The 27929-nt window shown below is 37.5% G+C and overlaps 1 protein-coding gene across 4 annotated transcripts in view; it reads left to right on the top strand.

Annotated features, from left to right (window-relative positions):
* ARHGAP12 (Rho GTPase activating protein 12) overlaps positions 1-27929 on the top strand; it is a 116673-nt gene that overhangs the window by 8561 nt on the left and 80183 nt on the right. For 3 of the 4 annotated variants that reach the window (XM_064285053.1, XM_064285051.1, XM_064285054.1), the window contains exons 2-3: positions 10447-10488; positions 12206-12967. In XM_064285053.1, coding sequence (XP_064141123.1) covers positions 12290-12967 — 678 coding nt within the window. In that variant the 5' untranslated portion in view covers positions 10447-10488; positions 12206-12289. Of the gene's footprint in view, positions 1-4637; positions 7442-10446; positions 10489-12205; positions 12968-27929 lie in introns of those variants that run through there. The other variant, XM_064285052.1, reaches the window with a different exon arrangement.

Below are 27929 nucleotides of genomic sequence, written 5' to 3'. Positions count from 1 at the left end.
TTAATAACTGCAAGCATTTCTTCATGTGTCTGTTAGTTGTCTGAATGTCTCCTTTGGTGAAGTGTCTGTTCATATTCTTTGCCCATTTTTTAAATTGGATTATTTGTCTGTGTGTTTTAGAGGTGTAGGATTTTCCTATAGATTTCAGAGGTTAGACCTTTGTTGGATATGTCAAAGTCAAAATTATTTCCCCAGGCTGTAGTTCTCTTTTTACAGTTTTGGTGAAGTCTTTTGATGATCATAAGTGTTTAATTTTTAGACGATCCCAGTTATCTAGCTTATCTTCTTGTGTTTGTGTGGTGTTAGGTTCATATTGTATTTATGCCGTGTGTTAGGGCCCCTGTTGTTGATCCTATTTTTCCTTCTATGGTCTTTATAGTTTTTGATTTTATATTTAGGGTTATGATCCATTTGAATTAGTTTTTGTGTATGGATTGAAATGTGTGCCCTGTTTTATTTTTTACAGATAGACATTCGGTTTTGCCAGCACTGTTTGTTAAAAAAGACTGTCTTTTCCCCCATTTAGTGGACTTTGGGCCTTTGTCAAAGACGAGTGACTGTAGGTACATGGATTTAAATCTGGGATCTCAATTCTGTTTCATTGGTCAATGTGTCTGTTGTTGTACCAGTACCAGGTAACAGTTGAGATTGTTCAATTACGATTTGTTTGAAAGATTATCCTTGTCCAATTGAATTGCTTTGTTACCTTTATTGAAAATCAGGTGACCACATATGCATGGGCCTACTTTTGAACTCCATATCCCATTTTATTGATCTATGTGTGTATTTCTGTGTGGGTCCCATGCAGTCTTTATTATTGTAGCTTTGTAATAAGACCTGATATCAGGTAGTGTAAGTCTTCCAACTTCGTTACTCCTTTTTAAAGTTGTTTTAGTTATTCTCAGTCCTCTGTTTTTTCTGTACAAATTTTAGAATCAACTTGTCATTTTGTAACAAGTCTGCTGAGATGTCAATTGGATTGTTTTGAATTTATAAATGAGTTCTGGGAGAATTGACATCTTAGCAGTACTGGATCTTCTGATCCATGACCACAACATATCTTTCCATTTATTTAGGTATTTAAAATTTTCTATTCATCGATGTTTTTTAGTTTTCAAAATAAAGGTCTTGCACATTTTGCCCTTGTATTTCATGTGATTTGATGATGTTATATAAGACATTTAAAAAATTTCAGTTTCCTATTTTTTGTTCCTAATGTATAAAAATACGCTTAATTTTTGCATGTCGACCTTATATGTACTGTGACCTTTCTAAGCTTACATACTAGCTCTAGTAGCTCTTTTATAGATTCCTTTGTATTTTTTACATAGATGGTCATGTCATCTGTGAGTATGAAAAGTTTTACCTATTTTTAATTCTGTGTGCCTTCTTGCAGTGGTTAGAACCTCTAGTCCAGTGTTTAAGGAAGCAGTGAGAGCTGGTGTCCTTGCCTTTTGCTTGGTCTTAGAGGAAAGTGTTCAGTCTTTCATCACTAAATATCATGTTAGCTCTAGATTTTTCATAGATGTCATTTATTAGCTCAAGAAAATTTCCATCTATTCTTAGTTATTGAGAATGTTTTTAACAGTAGTGGATATTAGATTTTATCAGTGGTTTCTTCTGCATCTGTTGAGATGATGACATGGATTTTTTTAAAAAATCTATTAATTTGGTGAATTACATTGATTTTTTAATGTTCAGCAAACCTTGTGTTCCTAGGATAAACTGGTCTTGGCTATGATACATTACAATTTTTAAGTATAGTGGATTCAATTTTCTAAAATTTTATTAAGCATTTTCATGTCTGTTTCTGTGAGGAATATTGGCCTGTAGTTTTTCTTTCTTATAATGTCTTTGTCTGGCTTTGATTTGAGGATAATGCTGGCCTCATAGAATGAGTTGGGTTGTTTTCCTTTTGCATCAATTTTCTTTAAGAGGCTTGTGTAGAATTGGTATTTACCACCAGCACCAGTTACCACTGAGTCAATTTTGACTCATGGCAACCCCATCAGTGCAGAGTAGAGTTGTTCCATAGGGTTTTCAAGGCTGTGACCTTTTGGAAGCAGATTGCCAGGCCTTTCTTCTGAGCCTCCTTTTGGTTCATAGTCATGTACTTAACCATTTGTGTCACTCAGGGACTCTAGAATTGGTATTATCTTTCTTAAATTATTGGTAAAATTCACCAGTAAAGCCAGCTGGGCCAGGAGCTTTATTTGCGAGAAGGTTTTTAAAGACAAATTAAACTTATTTAATAGATACAGGGCTATTCAGGTTATCTATTTCTTAAGTGAGATGGCTTCACTGCATCTGATGACTAATGATCACAAGCATCTTTTCACGTGTCTTTTGGTGCCTGCCTTTGCCCATTTTTAATTGGATTGTTTTTTTGTTGTTGAGTTGTTGAAGTTTTCTATGTATTTTAGAGATGAGACTCTTATCAGATGTATCATTCCCAAAGATTTGTTTTCTCAGTCTGTAAGTTCTCTTTTTACTCTTTTGATAAAGTCTTTTGATAAGCATTAAGTATTCAGTTTTTAGGAGATTCCGGTTCTCTGGTTTGAGTTTTGCTGTTTGTGCATTAATAGTTGTGTTTGATAATTTTTTTTAAAATTAAGTCCCATAGTCTTGTCCCTCTGTTTTCTTCTGAGAACTTCATAGTTTTAGCTTTAACATTTAGGTCTTTGATGCATTTTGAGTTAATTTTTGTGTGTAGTGTCAGGTGTGGGTCCCATTTCCTGTTTCCACGTGTGGATATTCAGTTTTGCCAGCATCAGTTGTAAAAAGAGAAATGGTTTCTTCCCCCACTGAATGGACTTTGACCCCTTTTCAAAGATCTGTTGCCCACAGGTGGATGGATTTATTTCTGGGTTCTTTTCCACTGATCTATGTGCCTGTCATTGAACCAGAAGATCAAAGACTACAGCCTTCAGTATGGATTACACCTCAACATAAAGAAAACAAAAATCCTCACAACTGGACCAATAAGCAACATTATGATAAACAGAGAAAAGTTTGAAGTTGTCAAGGATTTCATTTTACTTGGATCCATAATCAACACCCATGGTAGCAACAGTCAAGAAATCAAAAGACACATTGCATTGGGCAAATTTGCTGCAAAAGACCTCATTAAAGTGTTGAAAAGCAAAGATGTCACCTTGAAGACTAAGGTGAGCCTGACTCAAGCCATGGTGTTTTCAGTCGCCTCGTGTACATCTGAAAGCTGGACAATGAATAAGGAGGATTGAAGAAGAATTGATGCCTTTGAATTGTGATGTTGGAGAAGAATACTGAATATACCCAAAAACCCACCCAGTACATGGACTGCCAAAAGAATGAACAAATCTGTCTTGGAAGAAGTACAGCTGAAATGTTCCTTAGAAGCAAACATGGCAAGACTGCATCTCACCTACTTTGGGCATGTTATCAGGAGGGACCAGTCCCTGGAGAAGGACATCATGCTTGGTGAAGTAAAGGGTCAAGGAAAAAGAGGAACAAGATGGATTGACACAGTGGCTGCAAGAATGGGCTCAAGCATATCAGTGTTTGTGAGGATGGCGCAGGACTGGGTAGTGTTTAATTCTTCTGTTTATAGGATCATCGCTGTGAGTTGGAACTGACTTGGCAGCACTTGACAACAACAGTGTTGAGCATGTTTTCATATGCTTGTTTTCCATCTGTGTATCCTCTTTGGTGAAGTCCCTCTTCAGGTTCTTTGCCGATTTTTCTTTTTTTAAACTGATAGGTTGTTTTCTTATTACTGAGTTTTGAGAGGTCTTTGTACGTTTTGGATACAAGTCCTTTGTCAGATATGTGCTTTGCAAATACTATTTTCTCCCAGTCTGTAGCTTGTCTGTTTATTCTCTTAACAGTGTCTTTCACAGAGCAAAAGTTTTTAATTTAATAAAGTCCAGCTTACCAATTTTTTCTTTCGTGAATCATGCTTTATGGTGGTGTATCTAGAAACTCATCACCAAACCCTATTTCTTCTTTTTAAATTGTAGTGTTTTCTCCATTGTAACAAAACTGGATCAATGGGTCTGTGTCCAGTGTGCAGGAAGGCAAACACTCTGACACTGGTTTCGAGAGGAAGAAAGAATTTATTTTGCAGGCTGGCAAGTGGGAACACAGAGGTATCGACTTCAGATTGAGTTGCTTAATCTGCAAGAACAATTTATAGTTTATACCTACACATACTCATTTAAGGGTGGAGGAAGATGCTGGGCAGGTTATTAACTATTCGTAGTTTCTACTGGTTATTTATTATGAGGCAGGGCTAAGACTTGGCATGGAAGTGGCTGATGGACCCTCTGCTTTTGAAAGGGCTCTACCACTGCCGATGACGTATTTTCGGTGATTTTGGTTCCTTGGTATGAGTCTTTTGGTTCCTTGACAGAAGATTTCTTGCGTTATTGAGCATGTGTGGTGGCCCAGTCTTGTTTGTCAGTCACTGTGGTCTATTCAGCGCATGTCTGGCTACTCTGGGTGGGTTAGATCTGGACTTCTCTGGGGCTGTCTGGGGGGTCTGAAAAACAACCTAGAGGAAGTGAATGATTGCGGGGGGGGGGGACTGGGAGTGGCCTGATAACTAGTGGAGCACTAATTAACTAGGTGTCTTCAGCCTCTAGGGTCACCTAACAGTAACAATCCAAGAATGAGTCATTGTGTCAGCCCCATCCTTGACTAGGACTTTATGGCAAGCTCTTCAAAATACCACGTGCAAATAAATGTCATTTTGGTACTTGCTTGCTTCCTCAAATGCTTCTTTCTTGTTTCCTCATTTTTGTTTCAGATTTAAATCTAGGTTTTGAATTTCCTTTACAAGCTTACACTACTGTATTGTCTACTGCTTTTCAGGTACCCGATGATTTCCTGTGTTTCTGATGTTCCTATTTTTGCTGTTTCTTTATGGCCAGTACAGTTTATAATAATACTACGTTTTCCTTTTTTTTAGGTGGCCTGTTTAAATTAAAATGAGAAATGTATTATATTCTATACCTGTTTATTCTTAGAAAACAGGGGTCATACATTAAGAAAAAACTTGAAATGCCCATTAGTATCCTGTGATTTCTTAAAATGTTAAGTGTACAATTCACACAATAATTTGGGGGCTGTCTTGAAATTGTTCTTTACTTTTTTGTTGTGCTCATTAAGTTTAATTGATTTCTCGGACTGGAGCCTTTTTAAGGGTCATTGATTTTAAACAAGTACTTTTAAAACTGCTTGGAGGACTTAATGGAAGGGATCGGTGGTAAATTGTGGTATTTTTAGGTTGCTTACAGTTTGTTTTAAGCTATATTAGTTTTTTTTAGTACTGTATTGCTCACAATATTAGATTTGCTAAACAAGATGTACGTGCACACATTGGACTTAAATTGTAAACTTGTTCGTTATGGATACATTTATTATTTTTCTTTTTTAATTTTCGATATGCCTAGTAAGGATATCACACTGAGAGATGTAGTTGGTTCAAATAGATGTTCTGGAGGAAGATGATAACATTTGCTGAGCTGTTGTGATCTGTTGTCAGCTTCTTAGGAGGTAGGACAGGAAAGAAAATAAAAAATTGGCAGGTGGAAAGCAGGAGGCTATTAGATTATAAAATAGCATGATAAGAGAGTTCTGAATCTGACTTGAGGGAGTTCAAGTGAAAGATGTCAACAGGTGTTGTGTCTGTGTTCTTGTTGGATCATGAGGAAGAAGTAGGTGAAATGAAGGAGAAGAAAGAAGACTGGTAAGAGGCAAGGTATTTTTGAAGCTAGGTAAGGCAGTGGAGTAGACAGGGCAGTAGTTTGGCAAAACTTTTATGTATACTGTTGTTGGGTGCTTAATAGTGTCTGTGGGTGAATATGGGGGGAGGAAGGTGGTGATAAATGCATTTCACTCAGAAGGGTATTGTGCTCAGAGAGCATTGTAGTTGAATGAGCAAGGTTCTAACCAGAATGCTTGAGAGGATACCAGGATAAACAGTGCTTAACTTAATCCAAAGAGAACAATCTACAGATTCTGGAACTAGAGGAACAAACAAAAAGTACAGGGTGTGAACTTTGGAATTAATACAATTTAAATCTTTAAATAAAAATAGGCAGCATAAATTATTCATACATTTGAAAATAAAGTTGACTTAGATCTAAGTTTTTAGAGCTACCCAGCCATTATTATAATTCTTTTTTAATTCATAAAGCTTTTCTTATCTTTTTCATTTTCTCTAACTTTTGCTAGAGTTTGAACTGTAATAGATCATCCCTGCTTTGTGGCTTTTTAGAAGTTTATAATTTTTATTTGTCTCTTTTAGGGGCTTCCTAGGTTCATTTCCCTCCCCTCCTAGCATGGACTAGAAATCTACCTCAGCTGCTATTATCCCATTGTGGTCACTCTTGCTTATTCCATGTGCTTTTTCATATAGATGTCTTTTGACTTCTTTTTTCACCCTCCTTGTCGTCTCACTCCTCTTTGCCTTTAACTAGAACTCTAGATGAAGTGTCTTAAGTTAAACATAGTGAAACTCACTTCCTTATCTTTCTTCCTAACTCCACCTTCATACTTATCATTTTAGTCACTGGGAAAGTGTAGTCATAAACCCCGGCAGTGAAAGAGATTGAACGTGGACAGGCCTTTAACTCATTGTTGCTTCGCACCCCTACAGCCCCTCTCTCACTAGCATGAAATGATATAGTTTATTTCTTGTTGTTCTTCATACATTCCTTTCTTCCATTTCTGTGGATACATGTCTGACTAGTTATAGTATGTCTGAGTTACAATAGAGGAGATCCGGTGGCACAGTTGGTTAAGTGCTCATCTAACCGAAATGTAACCCATTCAAACTCACCAGCTGCTGTATGAGAGAAAGATATGGAAATCCTATGGGGGTGGTTCTACTCTGTCCCTTAGGGTTGCTATGAGTTGTAATCTACTCGACAGCAATAGGTTTGGCTTGGGTTAGGGAGTTACTTAACCTCCTGAAAAGTAGCTTCATTTTCTCTTTCACAACTCCATATCTTCAAAGTTATTACTTAAAGTTTTTTTTTACTACTTCTTGAAAAGAAGAAGAAAAAAAATCATTTGAGGATAAGTATTTCATTGTGAAAATTCGAAAAGCTGTAGTGAAAAACCTTTATGTAGGTAAGGATTAAAGAACATAGTGACTAATGTCCTGATAATGCATGAAAGTGCTAGATAGGCCTCAGAAGATCTAATGATCCAGATAGATAGATAGCTGCCATTGAGTTGACTCTGACTGATGATGACTTTATGTACAACAGAACAAAATACTGCCCAGTCCTGCATTATCTTCAAGATTGCCAGCATGTTTGAGTCCATTATTGGGGCTACTGTACCAATCCACCTCCCTGAGGGTCTCCCTCACCACAGTTTGCCCTCTACTTCTCCAAACATGATGTCCTTCTTTAGCAGTCGATCCCTCCTGATGACATGTCCAAAGCAAGTGAGTTAGACAATCTTCTGTTTTGATCATATAAATAATTGTAGAAATGGTTTGAATTTTGGTATGTGCCAGGCATCCTGATGCCTTATGTACAGTACCTTATTTAAAACAAATCTTTGAGATAAATCTTTTCACAATTTTTATCTTTGGAAGAAGAAACAGATTCATAGAGATTTAATAATTCACAAAAGATTTTGTAGCTGGTCATTGTTAGAACTGGAATTTGAACCCTGGTCTGTATGACTTTGCTGCTTCATGTGATTTACTTTTTTTTCTTAAACTATGAAAACTTAAAAAAAATTTTTAATGTGGTGAAAATATACATAACAAAACATATGCTGTCTCAACAGTTTGTACGTGTACAATTCAGTAACATTGGTTGCATTCTTCAAGTTGTGCAACTGTTCTCTCTCTCCTTTCCCAATCACTCCACCACCATTAACATAACCACAATGTCCCTTAAGCAAAAACTTCCCTTCCCACTGCTGGTAACCACTGATAATCTTTGGTTTCTGTATATTTGCATATTTCGTATAATTGAGATCATACAATATTTGTCCTTTTGTAACTGACTTATTTTGCTCAGCATGATGTTTTCAGGATTCACCCAAGTTGTGGCGTGTATCGGGACTTCATTTCTCTTTATGACTTAGTAGTTGTAGTTTACTTTTTATTTCATTCATCTAGTTGAGTATTAACTGAGTGCCTACTTTGTGTCGGGTGCTGTTCTAGGCAGTGGGGTTGCAGCAGTAAAAAATAAAATAAAAATCCTTGCCCTCATGGAGCTTATGCTAATGAGAGTAGGATACAGATCTTGTAGTCTTATATATATAGATAGGTTGATAGTGTAATTTATTGCCCAAGTTAGGACAGTTTAAAAACTCATAAAGGGTGCTACTAGGAATCACTCGAAGACAGTAGGTATAACCAGGACTGCCTGGGGCTGTATGGTCACCCTACATGTGGCCATTTTGTAAAGACTTTGGCTTTATTCTGATGGAAATGGTTTATCTGTTAGATTTTGTCCTGTAACAAACCACCTCAAAATTTAGTGGCTTAAAAAAAAAGTCATTTATTTTTTACCCAAAGTTTGGATTGGCTAGGTGGTTCTGCTACCAAACTGGCCTCATTCATGTTAGGACAAGGATGGAAGCATTCTGGCTTGCAGCATGTGGCCACGGTTCTCATCATCTAGCAGGCTAGCATGTACTTCTTCACATGGTGGAAGAAGGGCGTCTAGCAGGAAGAGAGGGCAAATACTTCTCGGGCCTCTGCTTGGATCATATTTCTAGTACCCTGATGGCCAAAGCTCTGTCACATGGCCAAAATTAAAGGTATGGAAAAACAGACTCTACCTGTTGATAGGAGTAGCAGCAGAGAACTTAAAATATTTTTTGCAGTCTACTACAAATGGGAAAAAGGAACCCTGGTGGCACAACGGTTAAATGCCCGGCTGCCAAATGAAAGGTTGGCTGTTCAAACCCACCCAGTGGTTCTGCAGGAGAAAGACTTGTCGATCTGCTTCTGTAAAGATTACAGCCGAGAAAATCCTATGGGGCAGTTCTCCATCAAATGTGGTCGCTATGAGTTGAAAATCAACTCGATGGTACCTAACAACAGGTGGGAAACCATTGCAGGGAGAGTAATGACCTGATCTGATTTATATTTTAAAAAGGCACCCCCACCTATTATTTTAACAAGAGCCTATCGCAGGAAAGGAAGCAGGGAGCCCAGTTAGGAAGCTATTGCTTAAAATCAAGGGGGAGAGATCATGGGGGCTCTGACCAGGATGATAGTTGTAAAGGTGGTGAAAAGTGATTAGATCTGTGTTGTGGTAGATTAGATCTGTGTTGAAGGTAGATTATACAGGATTTGCTATGGATTGGATGTGTAGGGTATGAAGTGAAAGAAAAGGTTTAAGGCTGATTTCATTGTTTTTGCCCTCAACATTTGGAAAGTTAGAATTTGTCTCTTCTGTAATGGTAATGACTGGAATGAGCACAGTCAGCAGGGTAGGATGGGGTAAAAACCCGTTCGCATTGCAGTAGAGTCGATTCTGACTCATAGCGACCCTACGGGACAGAGTAGAACTGCCCCATAGAGTTTTAAGGAGTGCCTGGTGGATTCGAACTGCCAACCTTTTGGTTAGCAGCCGTAGCACTTAACCAGTACACCGCCAGCGTTTCTTTAGGATGGGGTAGAGAGAGGCACCTGTTTGATAGACCACCAGGTGACTTTGGTTATGTGCCATTAGCTTCTTTTAATCTGGAAAAGTCTTCTTCCCTTTTTAATTTTTTATGACATTGAGTTTTTTGAAGAGTTCAGGCCTATTGATTGTTTTCTAATAATTACCTTAAGATTCAACATACGTTTTTACAAAAATACAGTATAGGTGACAACGTAGGTGACATTGTGCCATTCTTAATGCATCACATGAGGTGGCACATACATACCCTCAGATTGTTCCACTGTTGATGGTGCTAAGCATTATTGCTTGGTTCAGCTGATGACTGCCGATCTCCCTGTTGTAAAGGTATATTTCCCTGTTTAAAATTAGTAATCTTTGGGAAGTGTATTAAGGCTCCCAACAGCTTTTAAGATGTTTGTATTTGTTCTTTTTACCCACTCAGTCCCATAAACCTGGAAAACATTGTCATTCAGTGATTTTTAAAAAGTTGTTTCCTGCATAATCAGAAGTTTAAAAACATACGTAAATTGTATTTCCCTGTTTCTCAGAATAAAAAAAATGAAGGGACAGAAATGAAGTTAAAGCAATGTGGAAATGAAGTAGGAGAGGTAAAGCAAACCACAGTGGCTCTTAGTGATTGTGTTTGTACACGTTTGGAGGGTGGTGCCAAACACAATCATGGTATAAAATTGTACTGTGTTCCTTTTAGCTGTATAAATGAGTAAAGCTTTAAAAAAAAAAAGAGCAACATTATATTCTTAGCCTTCTTTAAGCAATCCTGGTTAGAGCTAATGAACTTTTTTTTTTTTTTTTTTAGATTTAAATGTAATACCTGATCTTTATTTCACCTTCTTCCAAGGTAAGTTTTTTTTTTTCTTTTTTGAAATAACATGACTTTTTAAAATTTGTTATTCCAGTAGTTTGTTTACAAAGTAAATTGTAATTACTGAAATTGTATCAGTAACTTATTTATTTACCACCTGGGTTTATGAAGTTTATCTGTCATAACCAACCCACTGCCACCGAGTCGGTTCCGACTCATAGCGACCCTATGGGACAGAGTAGAACTGCCCTATAGAGTTTCCAAGGAGCGCCTGGCGGATTTGAACTGCCAACCTCTTGGTTAACAGCTGTAGCACTTAACCAGTACACCACCAGGGTTTCCATTATCTGTCATAGAGAAGGGTATTGTCTTCAGTAGAATGATTGATTGTTACTGCACAGATGTAACCTATAATATTATGCCCAGCATTTGGGTGCTGAGGAAAATTGGTAGGTTGTCAGGGGACCTTGGGTTTACACAATTCGGGGACATTTCAGTATTCAGAATTACTTCCTTTCGCCTAGGTCATCCCTGAATTGCTACAGTTGGATCGAAGGTTGACTTAAGTTGTAACAGTAGGAAGATTCTGTGATCATTTTGAAGCTTGAATGCTGTGTTCTAAGAGGCGCTAAAATATTTTGGAATTGGTACAGAAATAAAAGTGAATGCTAGATTTTTCAAGCCAATTTAGGGCTATTTCTAACAGACTCTGAGATTCAACCTAAAAAGTATTGTGGCCCTCCTGAGGTAAAGGGAAGAGGGAAACCAAGTAAACTAGCAGTTTCTTTCATTTATCTCTTTGTGTGTTTTGCCAAAGTGTAACATTGTTGCTCTTTTTAAAAATTTATGTTAGGAAACTTAACTCATATAATTCAGTAACTTTTTTTTTTTTTTTTGTAAACTCACTAATGCCCTTGGTTTTTTGGAAAATAATTCTGGGCCATGGAATTTCAGCCCCAGTTTTGAAGAGGGTCTTAGGTAAGGCTTATAGTGAACCTAGCCTCAGCGCCTGGCACTTGTAAGTGTCTAATGCATATTTAAAAACCTGTTGTTATTGAGTTGATTCAACTAATGGTGACCCCATGTATTACAGAGAAGTGTGCTCCATAGGCTTTTCTTAGCTTTAATCTTAATGGAAAGGAGCCCTGGTGGCGTCGTGGTTAACTACTCGGCTCCTAACCAAAAGGTCAGCGGTTTGATCCCTCAGCCTGTCCAGGAGAAAGACGTGGCAGTCTGCGTCTGTAAAGATTTACAGCCTTAGAAACCCTATGCGGGCAGCTCTACTCTGTCCTCTAGGGTCACTATGAATAGGAATGGACTTGACGGCAGTGGGTTTGGCTTAGAACCTTAATGGAAGCAGATTGCCAGGCCTTTCTTCAGTGGTACCACTGGGTAGGTTTGACCTGCTTGTTATTAGTAGTGGGCCTTTTTAAGAAAGTGGTAAAGGATGTTTGAGGTTATGAAAAGAAGGAAGGTTCTCACATTTTATTTTTGATATTCTTGTGACCATCAAAGTGTATTTACTGTTCCAGTGAATTGATTTTGGTTTTGGTTAAAAATGACTGAAACATGTAGATTAGAGTTAAAATGGAAAATGTGTTCAGTGTAGGCCGGTATATATATTAGACACCTGTTTACTTTCTGGGGTTTGAGATTTGAAGGTAATATTCTTTAAGTGGCTTGTATATTTATGAGTACATATCACAGATCCAGATTACATTAATGTTTTCTTCATTCTCTTCTTCCATTTAAGTGAAAATATGTATTAATCCAAAAAGCCGTAAAGCCATAATGTGGCATACCATCCTTTTTGAGAGGTGAATATCGTTGGATAAAAATGGCTGACCGAAGTGGGAAGATTGCTCCAGGACAAGTGTACATTGAAGTGGAATATGATTATGAATATGATGCGAAGGACAGAAAGATTGTGATAAAACAAGGAGAGCGGTACATCTTGGTGAAGAAGACAAATGATGACTGGTGGCAAGTCAAACCAGATGAGAGTTCCAAAGCATTTTATGTGCCGGCCCAGTACGTTAAGGAGGTCACCCGCAAAGCTCTAATGCCACCTGTTAAACCGGCAGTCGGACTGCCGAATAATTCTATGAAAATGGTACAGAGTCTACATCTTCAGAGATCGACAGAAAATGTGAACAAATTGCCCGAGCTTTCAAGTTTTGGAAAGTCTTCATCTTCTGTTCAAGGAACAGGTCTTGTTCGTGATGCCAATCAGAATTTTGGACCCAGTTGTGGTCCAGGTCAGACTCTCGGCCTAAGCCTGGACCTGACCCATAATAATGGAAAGTTTAACAGTGACTCACTTTCTCCTAAGGTTCCCAGCCAGAAAAGGACACGTTTATTTGGTCATTTTCCAGGTTCGGAGTTCTCGGAGATAGAAAAAACTAGCTTCTCCCAGGAACCGTCCTGTGATTCGGCAGGAGAAGGCTCAGAAAGAATACATCAAGATTCTGAATCTGGTGATGAACTTAGCAGTAGCTCTACTGAACAGATAAGGGTAAGATAAAAATAGAATGATGAAGCAATTATGATACCTTCACGGAAATATTAATATTAAATGTTCTTTTAATTAAAATCTTTGTTAGAGTTAAGAATTGTTTATTTTGTGGTTTCAGGATACATGGGTTTTATCCTGATTTAAAGAGCTTAAAAAATGTGTACCATAGCTGCTGGAGCTCATTAAGGGTCAATTGTGGTTTCATAATTCTCGTGGTACCATTAGAAGACTAGAACTACTTTAAGTGCAGAAAAGTTTTTTTTTTTTTTTTCCTCTACTGGTTATGCAGAAGGTAGAAAGGATTTTCTTAATTTACCTAGTGATATTTCTCTTGTTTTCAGTAAGTCTTCATGGCAACTAAAAACAGTAGTGGATCTGTGAAGAAAGGTGTCACTGGGATATTAACTGCTGACGTTTGTTCTTTGAAACTGTTGTTTACTAAACTTGAACATTGAAAAATATATAGAACCACAGTTTTTTACCTTCATTCACAAACTTTTGTGTCTTAAGTATCTAAGTATTGGCACTTGATTGCATTGAATATCATGAGCCTGATTTGATTGCTGTAGGTTTATAGTACCTTTTGAAATTGGAAAGTGGGAGTCCCCTTACTTTGTTTTTCTCTTCCAAGATCGCTTTGGCTATTTAGGGCCCCTTAAAATTTCATACAAATTTGAGGATTGACTTCCATTTCTCCAAAGAAGTCTTTGGAATTTTGATAGGAATTGCATCTGTAGACTGCTTTGGTTAGTAATGACATTTTAAAAATATTAGGTCTTCCAATTCGTGAACATGGATTGTCTTTCCACTTATTTAGGTCGTCTTTAATATTTCAGCAGTGTTTTGTAGTTTTCATTGTGCAGGTCTTTCACTTCCCTGGTTAAATTTGTTCCTAAGTATTCTTTTAGAGGTTATTGTAAATGGAATCCTTTCCTTAATTTCCTTTTCAGAGTCCTCATTTCTTAGTGTATAGAAACCCAACTGATTTTTGTGTTTTGACATTTTGCTGAATTTGTTAGCTCTGATAGCTTTTTTGAAGATTCTTTGGGATTTTCTGTATAAAGGATTGTGTCACCTGCAAATAGAAATTGATCTTTTCAAAGAACCAGCTTTTGGTTTCGTTTATTTCTCTAACTTTGTTCCTATCTTCTATTTCATTTCTCTCTGCTTTATTCTTTATTTCTTTTGGTAGCTTTGGGCTTAGTTTACTCTTCTCTTTTTTGGTTTCTCAAGGTGTAAAGTTAGGTTATTGATTTGAGATCTTTCTACTTTTTCAGTAAGGTGTTTACAGTTATAAATTTTCCTCTGAGTACAGTCTTTGCTGTATCACATACGTTTTGGTATGTTGTGCTTTCATTTTCGTTCATCTCTTTGTATTTTCTGATTTCCCTTTTGATTTATTTGAGTTACTGGTTGTCTAATAGTGTGATGTTTAATTCGCACATATTTGCGTAATTCCCATTTTCCTTTGTTTTTATCTAGTTTCATTTCATTGTGGTTGGATAATATGCTTTGTATTACTTCAATCTTTTTAAATTTGTGGAGACTTGTGACTTATTTAAGAGAATTGACTATTTTGAGATAGCCAAAGTAGGCGAATCCAGGGATTTAATTTTTTGAAGATAAAAGTGAAAAAGCTGACAAAGCAAAGCTTACACTTAATTGAAATAACTAAAAGGGGAAAAGTACTCAATATAACAATCGAATATTTATTTTCAAGCAAAACCAGACCCACGGCCCTCGAGTCGATTCCGACTCATAGTGACACTATCGGACAGAGTAGAACCGCCCCATAGAGTTTCCACGGAGCGCCTGGTGGATTTGAACTGCCAACCCTCCAGTTAACAGCCATCACACTTAACAACTATGCCACCAGGGCTTCCGTTTATTGTCAAGCCTTGATATTTTCTGCTAATGGTGAACGCCTATGTATTAATCTGAAATTTTCAGATGTGATAATAAAATAGCTGTTTGTACATCTTCCCTCGTTAATGTATTTTTTGAATTTTTTAACTTTACCCTAATAGTAGTAATATGGAATAATTGACATTCTAGTCCCATTGTGTTTCCTTGACTATGCTTTGCTTTGAGTGGGTTTCTGGGTAAGAAGGAAAGAAAAAAGGTTTTAATAATCCACAAAATTGATCATCATCTCCACATAATAGAAGGTTAACCTACTGCCCTCCAGTTGATTCCAACTCATAGTGGCCTTATAGGACAGAGTAGAGCTGCTCCATAGGGTTTCCAAGGAGCTACTGGTAGGTTTGAACTGCTGACCTTTTGGTTAGCAGCCATAACTCTTAATCACTGTGCCACCAGGGTTTCGGTGGAAAGTTGTATTAAAATTGAGTCTTATTTCAGTAATATTTTAATTAGTGAATTCTTTAGAAGTGACAAAATCATCAATGGATTTTTGTAGTTGTTGTTAGTTTGACTGTTTTTCCTTTATAATCAACCTAAACATGACTGTAAGAGAGCCACATTTAGGCAAAATTGTGACTTTTTAAACTGTTTGAACTTTCCTTTTTTTCTGCTTTCCTCCCCTTACTATCTGGGAAACTCCATCTTTTATTTCTAATTCTGTGGGTAATCTTTTTATCAAATATCCAAGTCTATGATTTCAAGAAAAATCAGACATTTAGAGATTAAAGTAATGGTTTTGATTGACTCAGTGCATCGTAAATTTCTTTTTCTCATGTTTGTATATGTGTGTGTGTGTATATTTGTATATCTATCTATAGATATATGTATAAACCTGTTGATTCCAACTCATAGTGAACCTATAGGACAGAGTAGAACTGCCCCTTAGGGTTTCTAAGGAGCAGCTGGTACATTCGAACTGCTGACCTTTTGGTTAGCAGCCTAGCTCTTAACCACTGCACCACCAGGGCTCTGTGTGTGTGTGTGTGTGTGTATATACACACACACAGACTCATAGAGACATATATATATATATATATAATTGTAGTAGAATAAAAATAGGAAATATGGTTGAAAAGATGACAATCTTAATGGAGTCATTAGGAAAAATGTGTACATTAAGAATGTTCTGTGTTTTCACCCTCGGCAAGAATTTGCTAATCTAGGTGACATATCAACAAAAACAACAGATGTGGAAACATTTTTGCATTTTTGTTTAGAAAAATCTCATCTGTAGAATTTCTTTAGCAGTTGCTTCAGTAAATGCCAGACAGATGGTTTAAACTCAGAATGACGAAAATAATTTTATCACAATTATTTTGAAGCCTGATATTGTAATACTCTGAATCAGATTTCTGGAAAATCCAGAATGTAGCTTGGTGTACATTAAAGAAAGAGGTATAGGCGTAAACTTCAAAGCCAGAGAAACTGGAGTCATAGAGCCTCTCTACAACGGACACTTGACTTCTGAAGCCCCCTTTTTTAACCTATGGTTGAATACTACTGATTGGCCTGTTGTCCTGTCTTCTAGCAGAGTGGAATTCAGTAACTTAAAAGAGGTTGGGAAAAAGGTGAATCCAAGTGACAACTTTTTTTTTGATAACTTGGTTTTTATTGAGGAGATAGAAAACTTAAAAACTGGGGAGACTGTATTGCTATTCATTAAAACAAGGTGTGTTAAAGTGAGAGAGGAGGGCGAAAGGAACTAACTTGTTGACATCTTCAGTGTGTCAGGCACAAGAACAGGTACTTTACAGATAGCAGTTGCTTCACGACTGCTTTGTGTGGTGGTGGTGGTCGTGCGTGCTGTCAGTTGATTCCAACTCATGAGGACCTATACGACAGAGGACAACTGCTCTGTGGTGTTTCTTAGGCTGTAATCTTTACGGGAGCAAGTCACCAGGTTTTTTCTCCCTCGGAGCCACTGGTGGTTTTGAACTGCTGACCTTTCATTCAGCAGCTGAGAGCTTAACTATTGTACCACCAGGCCTCCTCCTTTATAAGGTTGTTGTTGTGGTTGTTGTGTGCCATTGAGTTGATTCTGACTAGTAGCGAGCCTTTATAAGGTACGTAGGGATAATTTCTTTTTACGTTGAAAAAACGGATTCACCCTCCCAGTTTAAAAAGTCAAGCAAAGTTATACCTTTTAAAAAATAGTTAAAAACAATATATTAAATTTTTGACAATAAGGAGCTGTTAAATCATATGCTTTTTTATAAAATTGCTACCGTTGCCATAATTAAACTAGAAGAAATGAAACAGATCTGCTTTTATGTTAGAGTAATAAATACCTTTAATTTTTTTTTTCTTCAGTATTAATTAAAACAGTGGGTTACTTTGAAAGAAACTGAAATTTATGGGATTTCTAAGTTCTCTATAGATTTATTTCTGTATTATAAAGACATGGTATTGTTATTGTTCGGTGCCACTGAGTCGTTTTTGACTTCTACTCACCCCACGTGACAGAGTAGAACTGCCCCATGGGGTTTTCTAGGCTGTAATCTTTACAGGAGCAGATTGCCAGGTCCTTGTACTGCAGAGCTGCTGTGAGTGGGTTTGAACTTGCAGCCTTTCACTTAGCAGCCGAGTGCTTGACTATTGTGTGACCAGGAAATTTGCATTGTCTCACAACATATGTGAAAAGCTTGAGTTTTCACAAACTGGTCAATTTTGTGCAATGAGTACATACTTACCATTTGCAGTGGTTTTTATGCCAGTTTATAGTGGCTTAATCTCAAAGCTTTTCTGATGAGATCAATAGTGATAATAAGGTTTTTGTTTTGATTTGTTTTTTCATTTTTGATACTGTATAATGTTTCAACATTAGGAAGATAAGCATAACTCAATGAGTTTATGTTTTCCAAATGACTAGTGTATAATGGGTAAAAGAATCATTCAAAGTGTAAGGTAGACCAGTGGTTATTAATGTGACAAGGTATGAAAAGTTCATTATATGGCTTCAGATTCCACATTGCAGGTAACCCTTTAGGACTCTACTGCTTGTCTCCTTTTGGTGGACAATCAAAGAAATATGTCCACGATCATCTGAAAAAAGCTGTTAAAATACTTATCCTCTTTCCATCCACATATTTATGTGAGGCCATATTTTCTTTATATACTTCAGCCAAAACAACATATTGCAACAGATTGAATGTAGAAGCAGGTATGAGAATCTAGACATTAAAGAATTTTTTAAAAATGTAAAACAGTGCCATTTGGTAATTTTTTTGGCGGGGGGTATATATTTATGTTAACATATATCGGGTTCATTATTGTTATTTTAATTATTTTATTGTTGTTGAAAATATGCATAGCAGGACACAGCAGAAGCTTAGCACCTTAACTTTCCTATTTAACCTTTACAGTTGCTGTTGTAATTTGATTCCATATAGATAGTTCTTTTAAAAGAGTATAATGTTCAAGACAGACATTCTTTACTAATTAAGCTAAACTATCGTTTGGTTTAAAGAAGACTTCAGGACATATTTTTGGTTTAAGGTTTTTTTTAAATTGTATTTTTGGTGGAAACCCTGGTGCTGTAGTGGTTAAGTGCTACGGCTGCTAACCAAAGGGTCTAGCAGTTCAAATCCGCCACGCTCTCCTTGGAAGCTCTATGGGGCAGTTCTACTCTGTCCTGTAGGGTCGCTATGAGTCGGAATCGACTCGACGGCACTGGGTTTGGTTTTTAGTTTTGGTTTTTGGTAAACGTTTACACAGGAAGTTAGGTTCCCATTTAACAATTTCTGTACATGTCGTTCAGTGTCTTTGGTTACGTTTTTCAGAATGTTAAATCATTCTTCCATTCTGGTTTTTCTGTTTCCATTAATCTAGCTTTCCGGCCCCCTTTACCTTCTCATCTTTCTTTAGGCTAAGTTCGGTAGTTCGGTCTCATAAAGATGGTTATTTAAAAGGAGCATGGTACTGGTGGGTGATATTGTTTATTTTATGAGCCAGTCTATTATTTATCTGAAAGGTAACCACCAGGAGTAGGTTCATTTCAAGAGTTAGAGGGCATCTCAGGGTTGTAGTCTTGGGGGATCCTCTGATCTCTACTGGTTCAGTAAGTCGGGCCTTTTTTAGGAATTTGAAGTTTGTTCTGTGTTTTTCTTCTGTTATATCTGAGACCATCTATCCTGTCCCTGGTCCAAATGGTTGTTAGTGGTAGCAGGGCACCATCTAGTTTTTCTGGTCTGAGAAGAGATGAGGCTGTGGTTCATGTGAGCTATTAGTCTTGTAGATTGGTTTTATTCTTTGATTCCATCTTTCTCTTTTGCACCAGACGAGAACAGACCAATAGTTGTATTTTAAACGGCCAGTCACAAGCTTTTAAGACCCTAGACACTACTGACCAAACTAGGATATAGAACAGTATCTTTATGAATTGTGTTAATGCCAACTGACTGAGTTGTCCTCTGAGTCTAGGGTCCTAAGCCTTCAAACCCATTAAGCCAAATCCATGATGTGTTTGGTTATATCTAGGAAATATCTGCAACTGTGGTCCATATGTGCTTTATTATATTTATGAATATATACGCAGCACATACAAACACGTATATACATATACCTGCAGATACACCTGAAGAGCCCTGATGGCACAGTGGTTAATTGCCAGACTGCTAACCAAAAGGACAGCAGTTCAAACTCACCAGCCACTCTGCAGGAGAAAGATGTGGCAGTCTGCTTCGTCAAAGATTATAGCCTTGGAAACCCTATGGGGCAGTTCTACTCGGTCCTATAAGGTCACTGTGAGTCGACTCAAATCTATATATGCACACCCATATGCCCACATGTGCCTTCTTGTACACATATATGCATCTAGCTACCTGTGTAACCGTACACTTATTTTTTGGGTGTTATTACTATTGTTGCAAAATTGTATATGTTACAGCATTTACCAGAATTGTCCCTTATTCTTGTGTACTTCTTAGTGTCATCATTTACCTTGATTCCCTTTCCCATCACCAAAAATAACATGTCTGCTGTCTAGAAAGTGATTTGTTCTCCCCTCGCCCCCATCCCTGGTAACCATCAAAGAATGTTGCTTTCTGTGTGTGTATACCTATTCTTATAAAACTGAAATCACGCAATATTTGTCCTTTTGTGATTGATAGATTTCTGCCACTCAGCATAATGTCCTCTAGATTCATCTATGTTATAATGTTTTGAGAACTCATCATTATTCTTTATAACTGTGTAATGTTCCATTGTATGCATGTACCACAATTGATGGGCACTTAGGTTGTTTTCCATCTTTTTGCTAATGTGAATAATGCTGCAGTGAACATAGATGTGCGAATGGTGGCACGTTCATGTCACTGCAGTTAGATCAAGGGATAGGAGTGGGATTGCTGGATCATATTTCTATTTCTAGTTTTTTGAGAAAGTGCCATACCATTTTTCATAGTGGTTGTACCATTTTACAATCCTACCAGCAGTGTCTAAGAGTTCCCATTTCCACACAACCTAACCAGCCTTTGTTGTTTTCTGTTTTTTTGATCATTGCGGTCTTTGCAGGGGTGAGATGGTATCTCATAGTAGTTTTGATTTGAATCCCTTTAATAATGGTCACGAGCACCTTTTCATGTGTTTGTTAGCCTCCTGAATGTCCCCCTTTGTGTAGTGTCTGTGTATGTCCTTTGTCCATTTTTTGGTTGGAATATTTGTCTTACTATTATTGAATTGTTGAAGTTTTCTATGTATTTTGGAGATAAGGCCCTTACCAGGGTTTAAGGCTTAAAGATTACCTCAGGGCAATAGTTTCAGGGGTTCATTCAGCCTCCATGGCTCTGGAAAATTCAGAGTCCATGAGAATTTGAAATTCTGTGTTTTCCCCCTTTGATCAGGATTCTCCTGTAGACTCTTTGATCAAAATGTTCAGCAGTGGTTGCGGGACACTATCCAGTTCTTATTGTCTCATGGTAAAGGAGGTAGTTGTTCATGGAGGCTGTTAGCCACACATGCCAGATTCTCCTCCTATTCCTGATTCTCCTTTTTCTTCTCTTGCTCCAGGTGAATAGATAGCAATTTTTGTGCCTTGGCTGGCTGAGTGCAAGCTTTTAAGACCCCAGGAACTATACACTGAACTAGGAGATGGAACAGAAACACTAAACATGATAGTAGGCCAGTTAACTGGGGTGTCCCGTGAAACTTTGCCCGTAAACAACCAGACCCTGAAACCAAATCCCATGAGATGTGTGGTTGTACATAAGTAGTCTCAGCAACTGTTCTTTTTTTTTAGGTGGTGTTGTAAATACATGCATCAAACCACATGTGCCAATTCAACTCTTTACAGGTATAAAACTTACTGACAGCAGTTACACCAATCAAGTGTGCAACCCTTAATCAGTGTGGATTTTCCATCACTGTAAGCTGAAACTTAGTGCTCCATAAGTGATAATCTCCCCCTTGCCCCTACCTGTGGTAGTGTTGCTGGAATCGAATGAGGTTCTTGCCTCTCACTGGTCAACAGTAAACAGGTAAGGCACGCAGAATCTTCCACACGAGCAAGGCTTTATTGAAGAGGCTTGCAAGCGGAGACAAGGAGGGCTTAAGCTACGCTTACCCTCATCTCACAGAACAAAAGACTTGCCTGGGTTTTTTTTTTTTTTTAAAAAACAGTCTTTGGGTGGGAAAGGATTCATGTTTACTCGTAGGCATAGGCGGGGATATGTTAGCTACAGAGCATGCGCAGCAGCTTTCTAAGATGGCTCCTGCCCTTGAGGCCTCTGGGGTTTGTAGCAGGACTTATTGTGGAGTGTCACGCCTGCATAGTCTCTTGCTCCCCAAGTTCAATTACCCAGCTCCTGCTGCAGCTCCTCCTGCCCCTTGTGGAAGGTCACACAATGGTCACACGTGGATGTTCTGCATATGTCCCTGGGGCTGGTTTTATCCAGCTGCTTCTGAAAGACAACTTTAAAGAAGTTTGTGGGCTATTTTCTAATACTCTGCCCCACTGTTCTGCAGAATGGCTTTGTTTCTGTGCCCTGGCCCATTTCCTATTACTTTGTTTTTGGATTTGGGGGCTCCTCTGTTCCCTGTCTTACTAGCCACTAATAAACTTTGGTTTCCATGCATTTACCTGTTTTAGTCTTTTTATATAAAGACAGTATATGTCCTTTTGTGATTGTCTTACTTCTCTCAGCATGTCTTCAAGCTCCATCCATGTTGTAGCATGTATCAGGCCTTCATTTTTCTTTTTTGGCTTATTAGTATTTCATTGTATATGTGTACCACATTTTGTTTATCCACTCATTTGTTGATGGGCGTTTAGGTTGTTTGCACCTTTTGGCTGTTGTGAATAGTTCGGCATTGAGCGTTGGCGTAACATAAGTCTCTTTGTGTGGCTGCTTTCAAGTCGCTTGGGTGTATTCCTAGCAGTGGAATTACTGGGTCGTGTGGTAATTATATTTTTAGTTTTTTAAGGAACCACCACAGTTTTCAACAATAGCTATACTATTTTACATTGCCACCCTCCTACCCACATTGCCACCAGCCATGGAAAAGGCTCCAATTTCACCACATCCTTGCCAACATTTGTTATTTTATTTTAATCGTTGTTATTTTATTTTAATCTTAGCGATCTTAGTGGGAGTGAAATTTTATCTCACTGTGGTTTTGATTTGCATATCTTTGGTGGTTAATTACACTGAACATTTTTTTCTGTGCTTGGTGGCCATTTGAATACCATCTTTGGTGAAATAAATGTCTGTTCAATTCCTTTGCCCATTTTTTGATTGGGTTATATTATTGGGTTATATTGCTGATGTCAGATGGATCCTGGCTGAAAGCAGAGAATACCAGAAGGATGTTTACCTGTGTTTTATTGACTATGCAAAGGCATTCGACTGTGTGGATCATAACAAACTATGGATAACACTGTGAAGAATGGGAATTCCAGAACACTTAATTGTGCTCCTGAGGAACCTTTACGTAGATCAAGAGGCAGTTGTTCAGACAGAACAAGGGGATACCGATTGGTTTAAAGTCAGGAAAGGTGTGCGTCAGGGTTATATTCTTTCACCATACCTATTTAATCTTTATGCTGAAGAAATAATCCGAGAAGCTGGACTATATGAAGAAGAACGGGGCATCAGGATTGGAGGAAGACTCATTAACAACCTGCATCATGCAGATGACATAGCTTTGCTTGCTGAAAGTGAAGAGGACTTGAAGTACTTACTGATGAAGATCAAAGACCACAGCCTTCAGTATGGATTACACCTCAACATAAAGAAAACAAAAATCCTCACAACTGGACCAATGAGCAACATCATGATAAACGGAGAAAAGATTGAAGTTGTCAAGGATTTCATTTTACTTGGATCCACAATTAACAGCCATGGAAGCAGCAGTCGAGAAATCAAAAGACGCATTGCATTGGGTAAATCTGCAGCAAGGCACCTCTTCAAAGTGTTGAAGAGCAAAGATGTCACCCTCAAGACTAAGGTGCGCCTGACCCAAGTCATGGTATTTTCAGTTGCATCATATGCATGTGAAAGCTGCACAGTGAATAAGGAAGTCCGAAGAAGAGTTGATGCTTTTGTGAATTGTGTTGGCGAAGAATATTGAATATACCATGGACTGCCAAAAGAACGAACAAATCCGTTTTGGAAGAAGTGCAGCCAGAATGCTCCTTAGAGGCAAGGATGGCGAAACCGCATCTTACATGCTTTGGACATGTTGTCAGGAGGGATGAGTCCCTGGAGAAGGACATCATGCTTGGCAAAGTACAGGGTCAGCGGAAAAGAGGACAACCCTCAATGAGGTGGATTGACACAGTGGCTGCAACAATGAGCTCAAGCATAACAACGATTGTAAGGATGGCACAGGACCGGGCAGTGTTTCATTCTGTTGTGCGTATGGTCGCTATGAATCGGAACCGACTGACAGCACCTAACAACAACAACAACATATTTATCTTTTGTTAAACTGTCGAAGTTTTATACATATTTTTTGGTTATTAGATTCTTATCAGATATATGGTTTCTGAAGATATTCTCCCAGTCCGTATCTTGTGTTTTCACTTTTTGGGTAAAGTCTTTTGATGAGCAAAAGTATTTAATTTTTATGAGATCCTATTTGTTTATTTTGTCTTTTGCCGTCTGTGTTTTCGTTATTATATCGGATAATCCATTGTTCAAAGATAGTTCTGACAGCCTTGCCCCTGCTTTTTCTTACAGGGGCAAGGCCCCTGCATTTTCTTGCCTTTTATGGTTTTGATTTTCAAATTTAGGTCCTTAGTTCTTACTTTTAAATGAGTTTTTCATGTGTGGTGTGAGGCACGGATCCTGTTTCATTTCTCAGCATGTGGAAACCCAATATACCCAACACCATTTATTGAAGAGGCTCTTCTTTCCCCATTGAATGGACTTAGCATCTTTGTCAAAAATCGGTTGATAGATACATGGGTATTACTCTTATTTCTAAATGAATTACTAAGTAAATTTAAAATTTCTTAGTTTCATTTCTAATACTAAATATTAATAAATAAAATACACATAATGGGATCCCCAGTAATTTTTAAGAGTGAAAGGGGTTCTGCCATTTAAAAATTTGAGAATTAATCTTTCAGTGGAAGGGCCTACATTTGACTAGATGAAAATGGCATTTGTTTGAGGCCTTGCAAGATTAGTCTCCCTAGCTTCTCATCCCTCATGTAATAGGTGCAGAGTTTAGTAGTTTAGTGGTTGATGATGCTAAAAGTTTTTTTGATGAAACATTGTTTAAGTGTTTTAAAATTCAGCTAAATGCTTTTAAATATGACCAAATAATTCTTTTTCAGTTACTGAGGTAGCTAGTAGATGAATTCATTGTTAAAATCTTTATCAGTTAATTTGGAAAGCATATAGTCAGTGGTCTTTAAACCATATATAGAATTAAGTTTAACATTTTTAATATTTAATATGCAAACATGCAATATTATAAACCGTAATGTTCCAAGTATTGGAAAATTCTCTTCTCAGAAATAATTTATACTTATATTGAAAATTATTATACATAAAGTCACAACAAGGAGAGCACACAAAGATCTCAAAACCTTGAATATGTAAAAATAGAAATGGCAAGAAACGAAAGACATGTCTCCAATAGGGCTGGAAAAGAGGAAGGAAGATTTCCTGTAGTTTTTGGTCAGACTGTTTCTAAAGTTAGAAAATGGAAAGCTTTTTAAAAAGCCTGCCTACTGTATTGGTTCTTTCTTAAGCATAATATATAGTATGAGCGATACCTTAATTAGTGATAGAACTGTTTTTCAATATTTTGAAATAAGATGAATTAATACGATTTCTCTCCTTTTATCTGTTTAGCTTGTTGAACTTAAAATTGGAAGCAATCTTGGGCAAGGGAATAATTAATGTAAGTCTTAAGGGAATAAATATTTCTTATGCTGTGAAACTTCTTTCAGTGTTCCTGGAGGACAGAGTGTTTTGCCTAATTGAATTTCAGTAAGACAGGGATATGTATTTTTCATTCATTCCTTATTAAAGGCTTTCCATGTACTAGATACAATCCTGAGTCTTAGGCAGTTTCTCATTCTAATGTCTCTGAAGAAGTTCATAGTTTAGTGTATTTTAATTCACTTTCCATTATCAGTAAAGGTAGCATATGAAAGATTATTGAACCTTTCTTTGAAGAATCCGACTTTTCTAGTCAGCCTTATTGTTATTAGTTCTCTTTATAGTATTGTATTTGTTAATTTGTAGTGTCTGCAGGACATACTGAATGTTACTTTTGGAGAAAAATATAATTAAAATATTAGGTACCATTTGCTTAATTCTCCTAGAAGGGGAATTTGTGAAAAATTCCAGGTAACAGTTTTGGTTAGGTAGGCCCTGGCTAGTATAATTTTTGAATGTAGATGTTCAACTTTATTTTCATCTGATGATAAATATATGTAAGCATGAAAAGTGTTTCCCTGCTCTCTAAGCTTGAAACATTTGTTTCTTCTGTTCTCTGAACTCTTAAGAGTATTTAATATTTCTGACATTCATTTAAAATCCTGTAGATGCAGACTTAATCATATTGTGGCAGACTCCACCCTCTTAATTTTTGCCTCTCATTCTCGGCCTCTTAGTTAAGACCCAGAGCATATTGCTTGCCTTCTTTCTCGTTCTGTCGAGTAGCTTCTTTACAGATGAAGACCATAGGCGTGCTAGTTAAGATTCCTCTCTGCCTAGGCACACGATCTAGCTGAATGATTCGCAGTGGGGGAGAAGTTGTTCTGCCCACTGTCTCTTTGAGAAACTCATCAAGTTGCTATTGATGGAGGCTGGCCTGTCCCTTTACTCATGGGAACAGACAATGGTCTAGTGCTGCAGCCAGAAACATATTTTAAGCCAGATTTTTACAAAGAAATTGGTGTTTGCCTTGGTAGTTATTTTATAATTTCTTGGTTTTTTTTTTTTAACTTCACAGTACTGAAGAACCATGAAAATTAGTCTTGAATTATTTGCCTTTTTCTCCTTGAACTTTTACCTAGTGCTTCACACTTACAGGCGCTCAGTAAGTTACCAACTTATTAATGGAACACACTTTTATAGTGCAAATCATCCTCTTTTGGTTCGCACAGCAAAGCTGGTTAGAAAGTTAGAAACTTGCTGAGCTTGGGTTTTTGGTAGTGTCACAATGTACCAGTCATATTTCCACCAAATATCAGAACATTTGTTCTGATGAGTATGTGAAGTGAGGTTGTACTTACGGAGATGGTGGGAGAGAATATTCGAAATCTGAACTGGAGTGTATAGTTGCCATGCTCATAAAAGAAAGAGCAATGTTTAATTATTTAATGAACATTCATTGATTATCTAGGCTATGCCAGGCTAGTTGTAATAAAATATGGAACAGTCTTCTCAAATCATTTACCAAAAAATAGACGAACTGAAATTAAAATAGAATAACTTAGCACTTAATATTTTTCTTTTTTTAATTATGCTTTAGATGAAGTTTACGACCAAATTAGTTTCTCATTAAACAATACATGGATTGTTCAGTGACACTGGTAGCCAACCCTACGACGTGTCAACACTCTCCCCTTCTCAACCTTGGGTTCTCCATTTCCATTCGAGCAGCTTTCCTGTCCCCTTCTACCTTCCTGTCCTTGCCGTTGGGCTGGTGCGGACATTTAGTTTTCCTATACGTAGCTGAGCTACATACATTATTGTTTGTTTTATGGGCCTGTCTAATCTTTGGCTGAAAGGTGAACCTCAGGAATGACTTCAATACTGAGTTAAAAGGGTGTCCGGGGCCAGACTCCCAGGGTTTCTCCAGTCTCCGTCAGACCAGTAAGTCTGGTTTTTTTTGTGTGTGTGTGAGTTTGAATTTTGTTCTCCATTTTTCTCCAGCTCTGTCCAGAACCCTGTATTGTAATCCCTGTCAGAGTAGGCAGTGGTGGTAGCCAGGCACCATCTGGTTGTGCTAGACTCAGCCTGGTGGAGGTTGTGGTAGTTGTGACCATTTAATGTTTTATAGTGTTCTTCTGTGTGTAGCTTTAAGAGAGAATGTGTCAGCTATAAAATTTGAAAATATTTTACACTGTGGTAACAAAACTTTATTAAACACAGCTGTAATAAATGATTATTAATACTTCTACTTGGTAGGAACAGTATATATTAAAACAAACAAAAACCAAACCAAACCCATTGCTGTCAATCATCTCTGATTCATAATGACCCTATAGGACAGAGTAGAACTGCCCCATAGGGTGTCCAGGTTGCAGCTGGTGGGTTCGAACTGCCAGTCTTTTGGTTAGCAGCCTGAGCTCTCAACTACTGCACCACCAGGACTTCAAGGACAATTTAGGTGGGGAGTAATAGCCTGTACTTTGGAATCAAATATGCCTGATTTTGAATCTTGATTTGGCAACTTCCTCATGGAGGGATAATCAAGCTCTTGGTGTTGAAACAACTAACTGTGGTAAATAAGTGCCTGGAGCAGAGAGAATACTTAATAAATATTTACTTTTTTGTTATTGTTAAAGGAAATTGTTATTGAAGAGAAAGAAGACAGTTGAAGACTTTGTGGATTTCTATTTGAGACCCTTCAAAAG

Source organism: Loxodonta africana, chromosome 4 (assembly GCF_030014295.1).
Source record: "Loxodonta africana isolate mLoxAfr1 chromosome 4, mLoxAfr1.hap2, whole genome shotgun sequence".
Taxonomy (NCBI): Eukaryota; Metazoa; Chordata; class Mammalia; order Proboscidea; family Elephantidae; genus Loxodonta; species Loxodonta africana.
The sequence above is the reverse complement of the archived record's forward strand: the minus strand, read 5'-3'. Positions and strand labels throughout refer to the sequence as shown.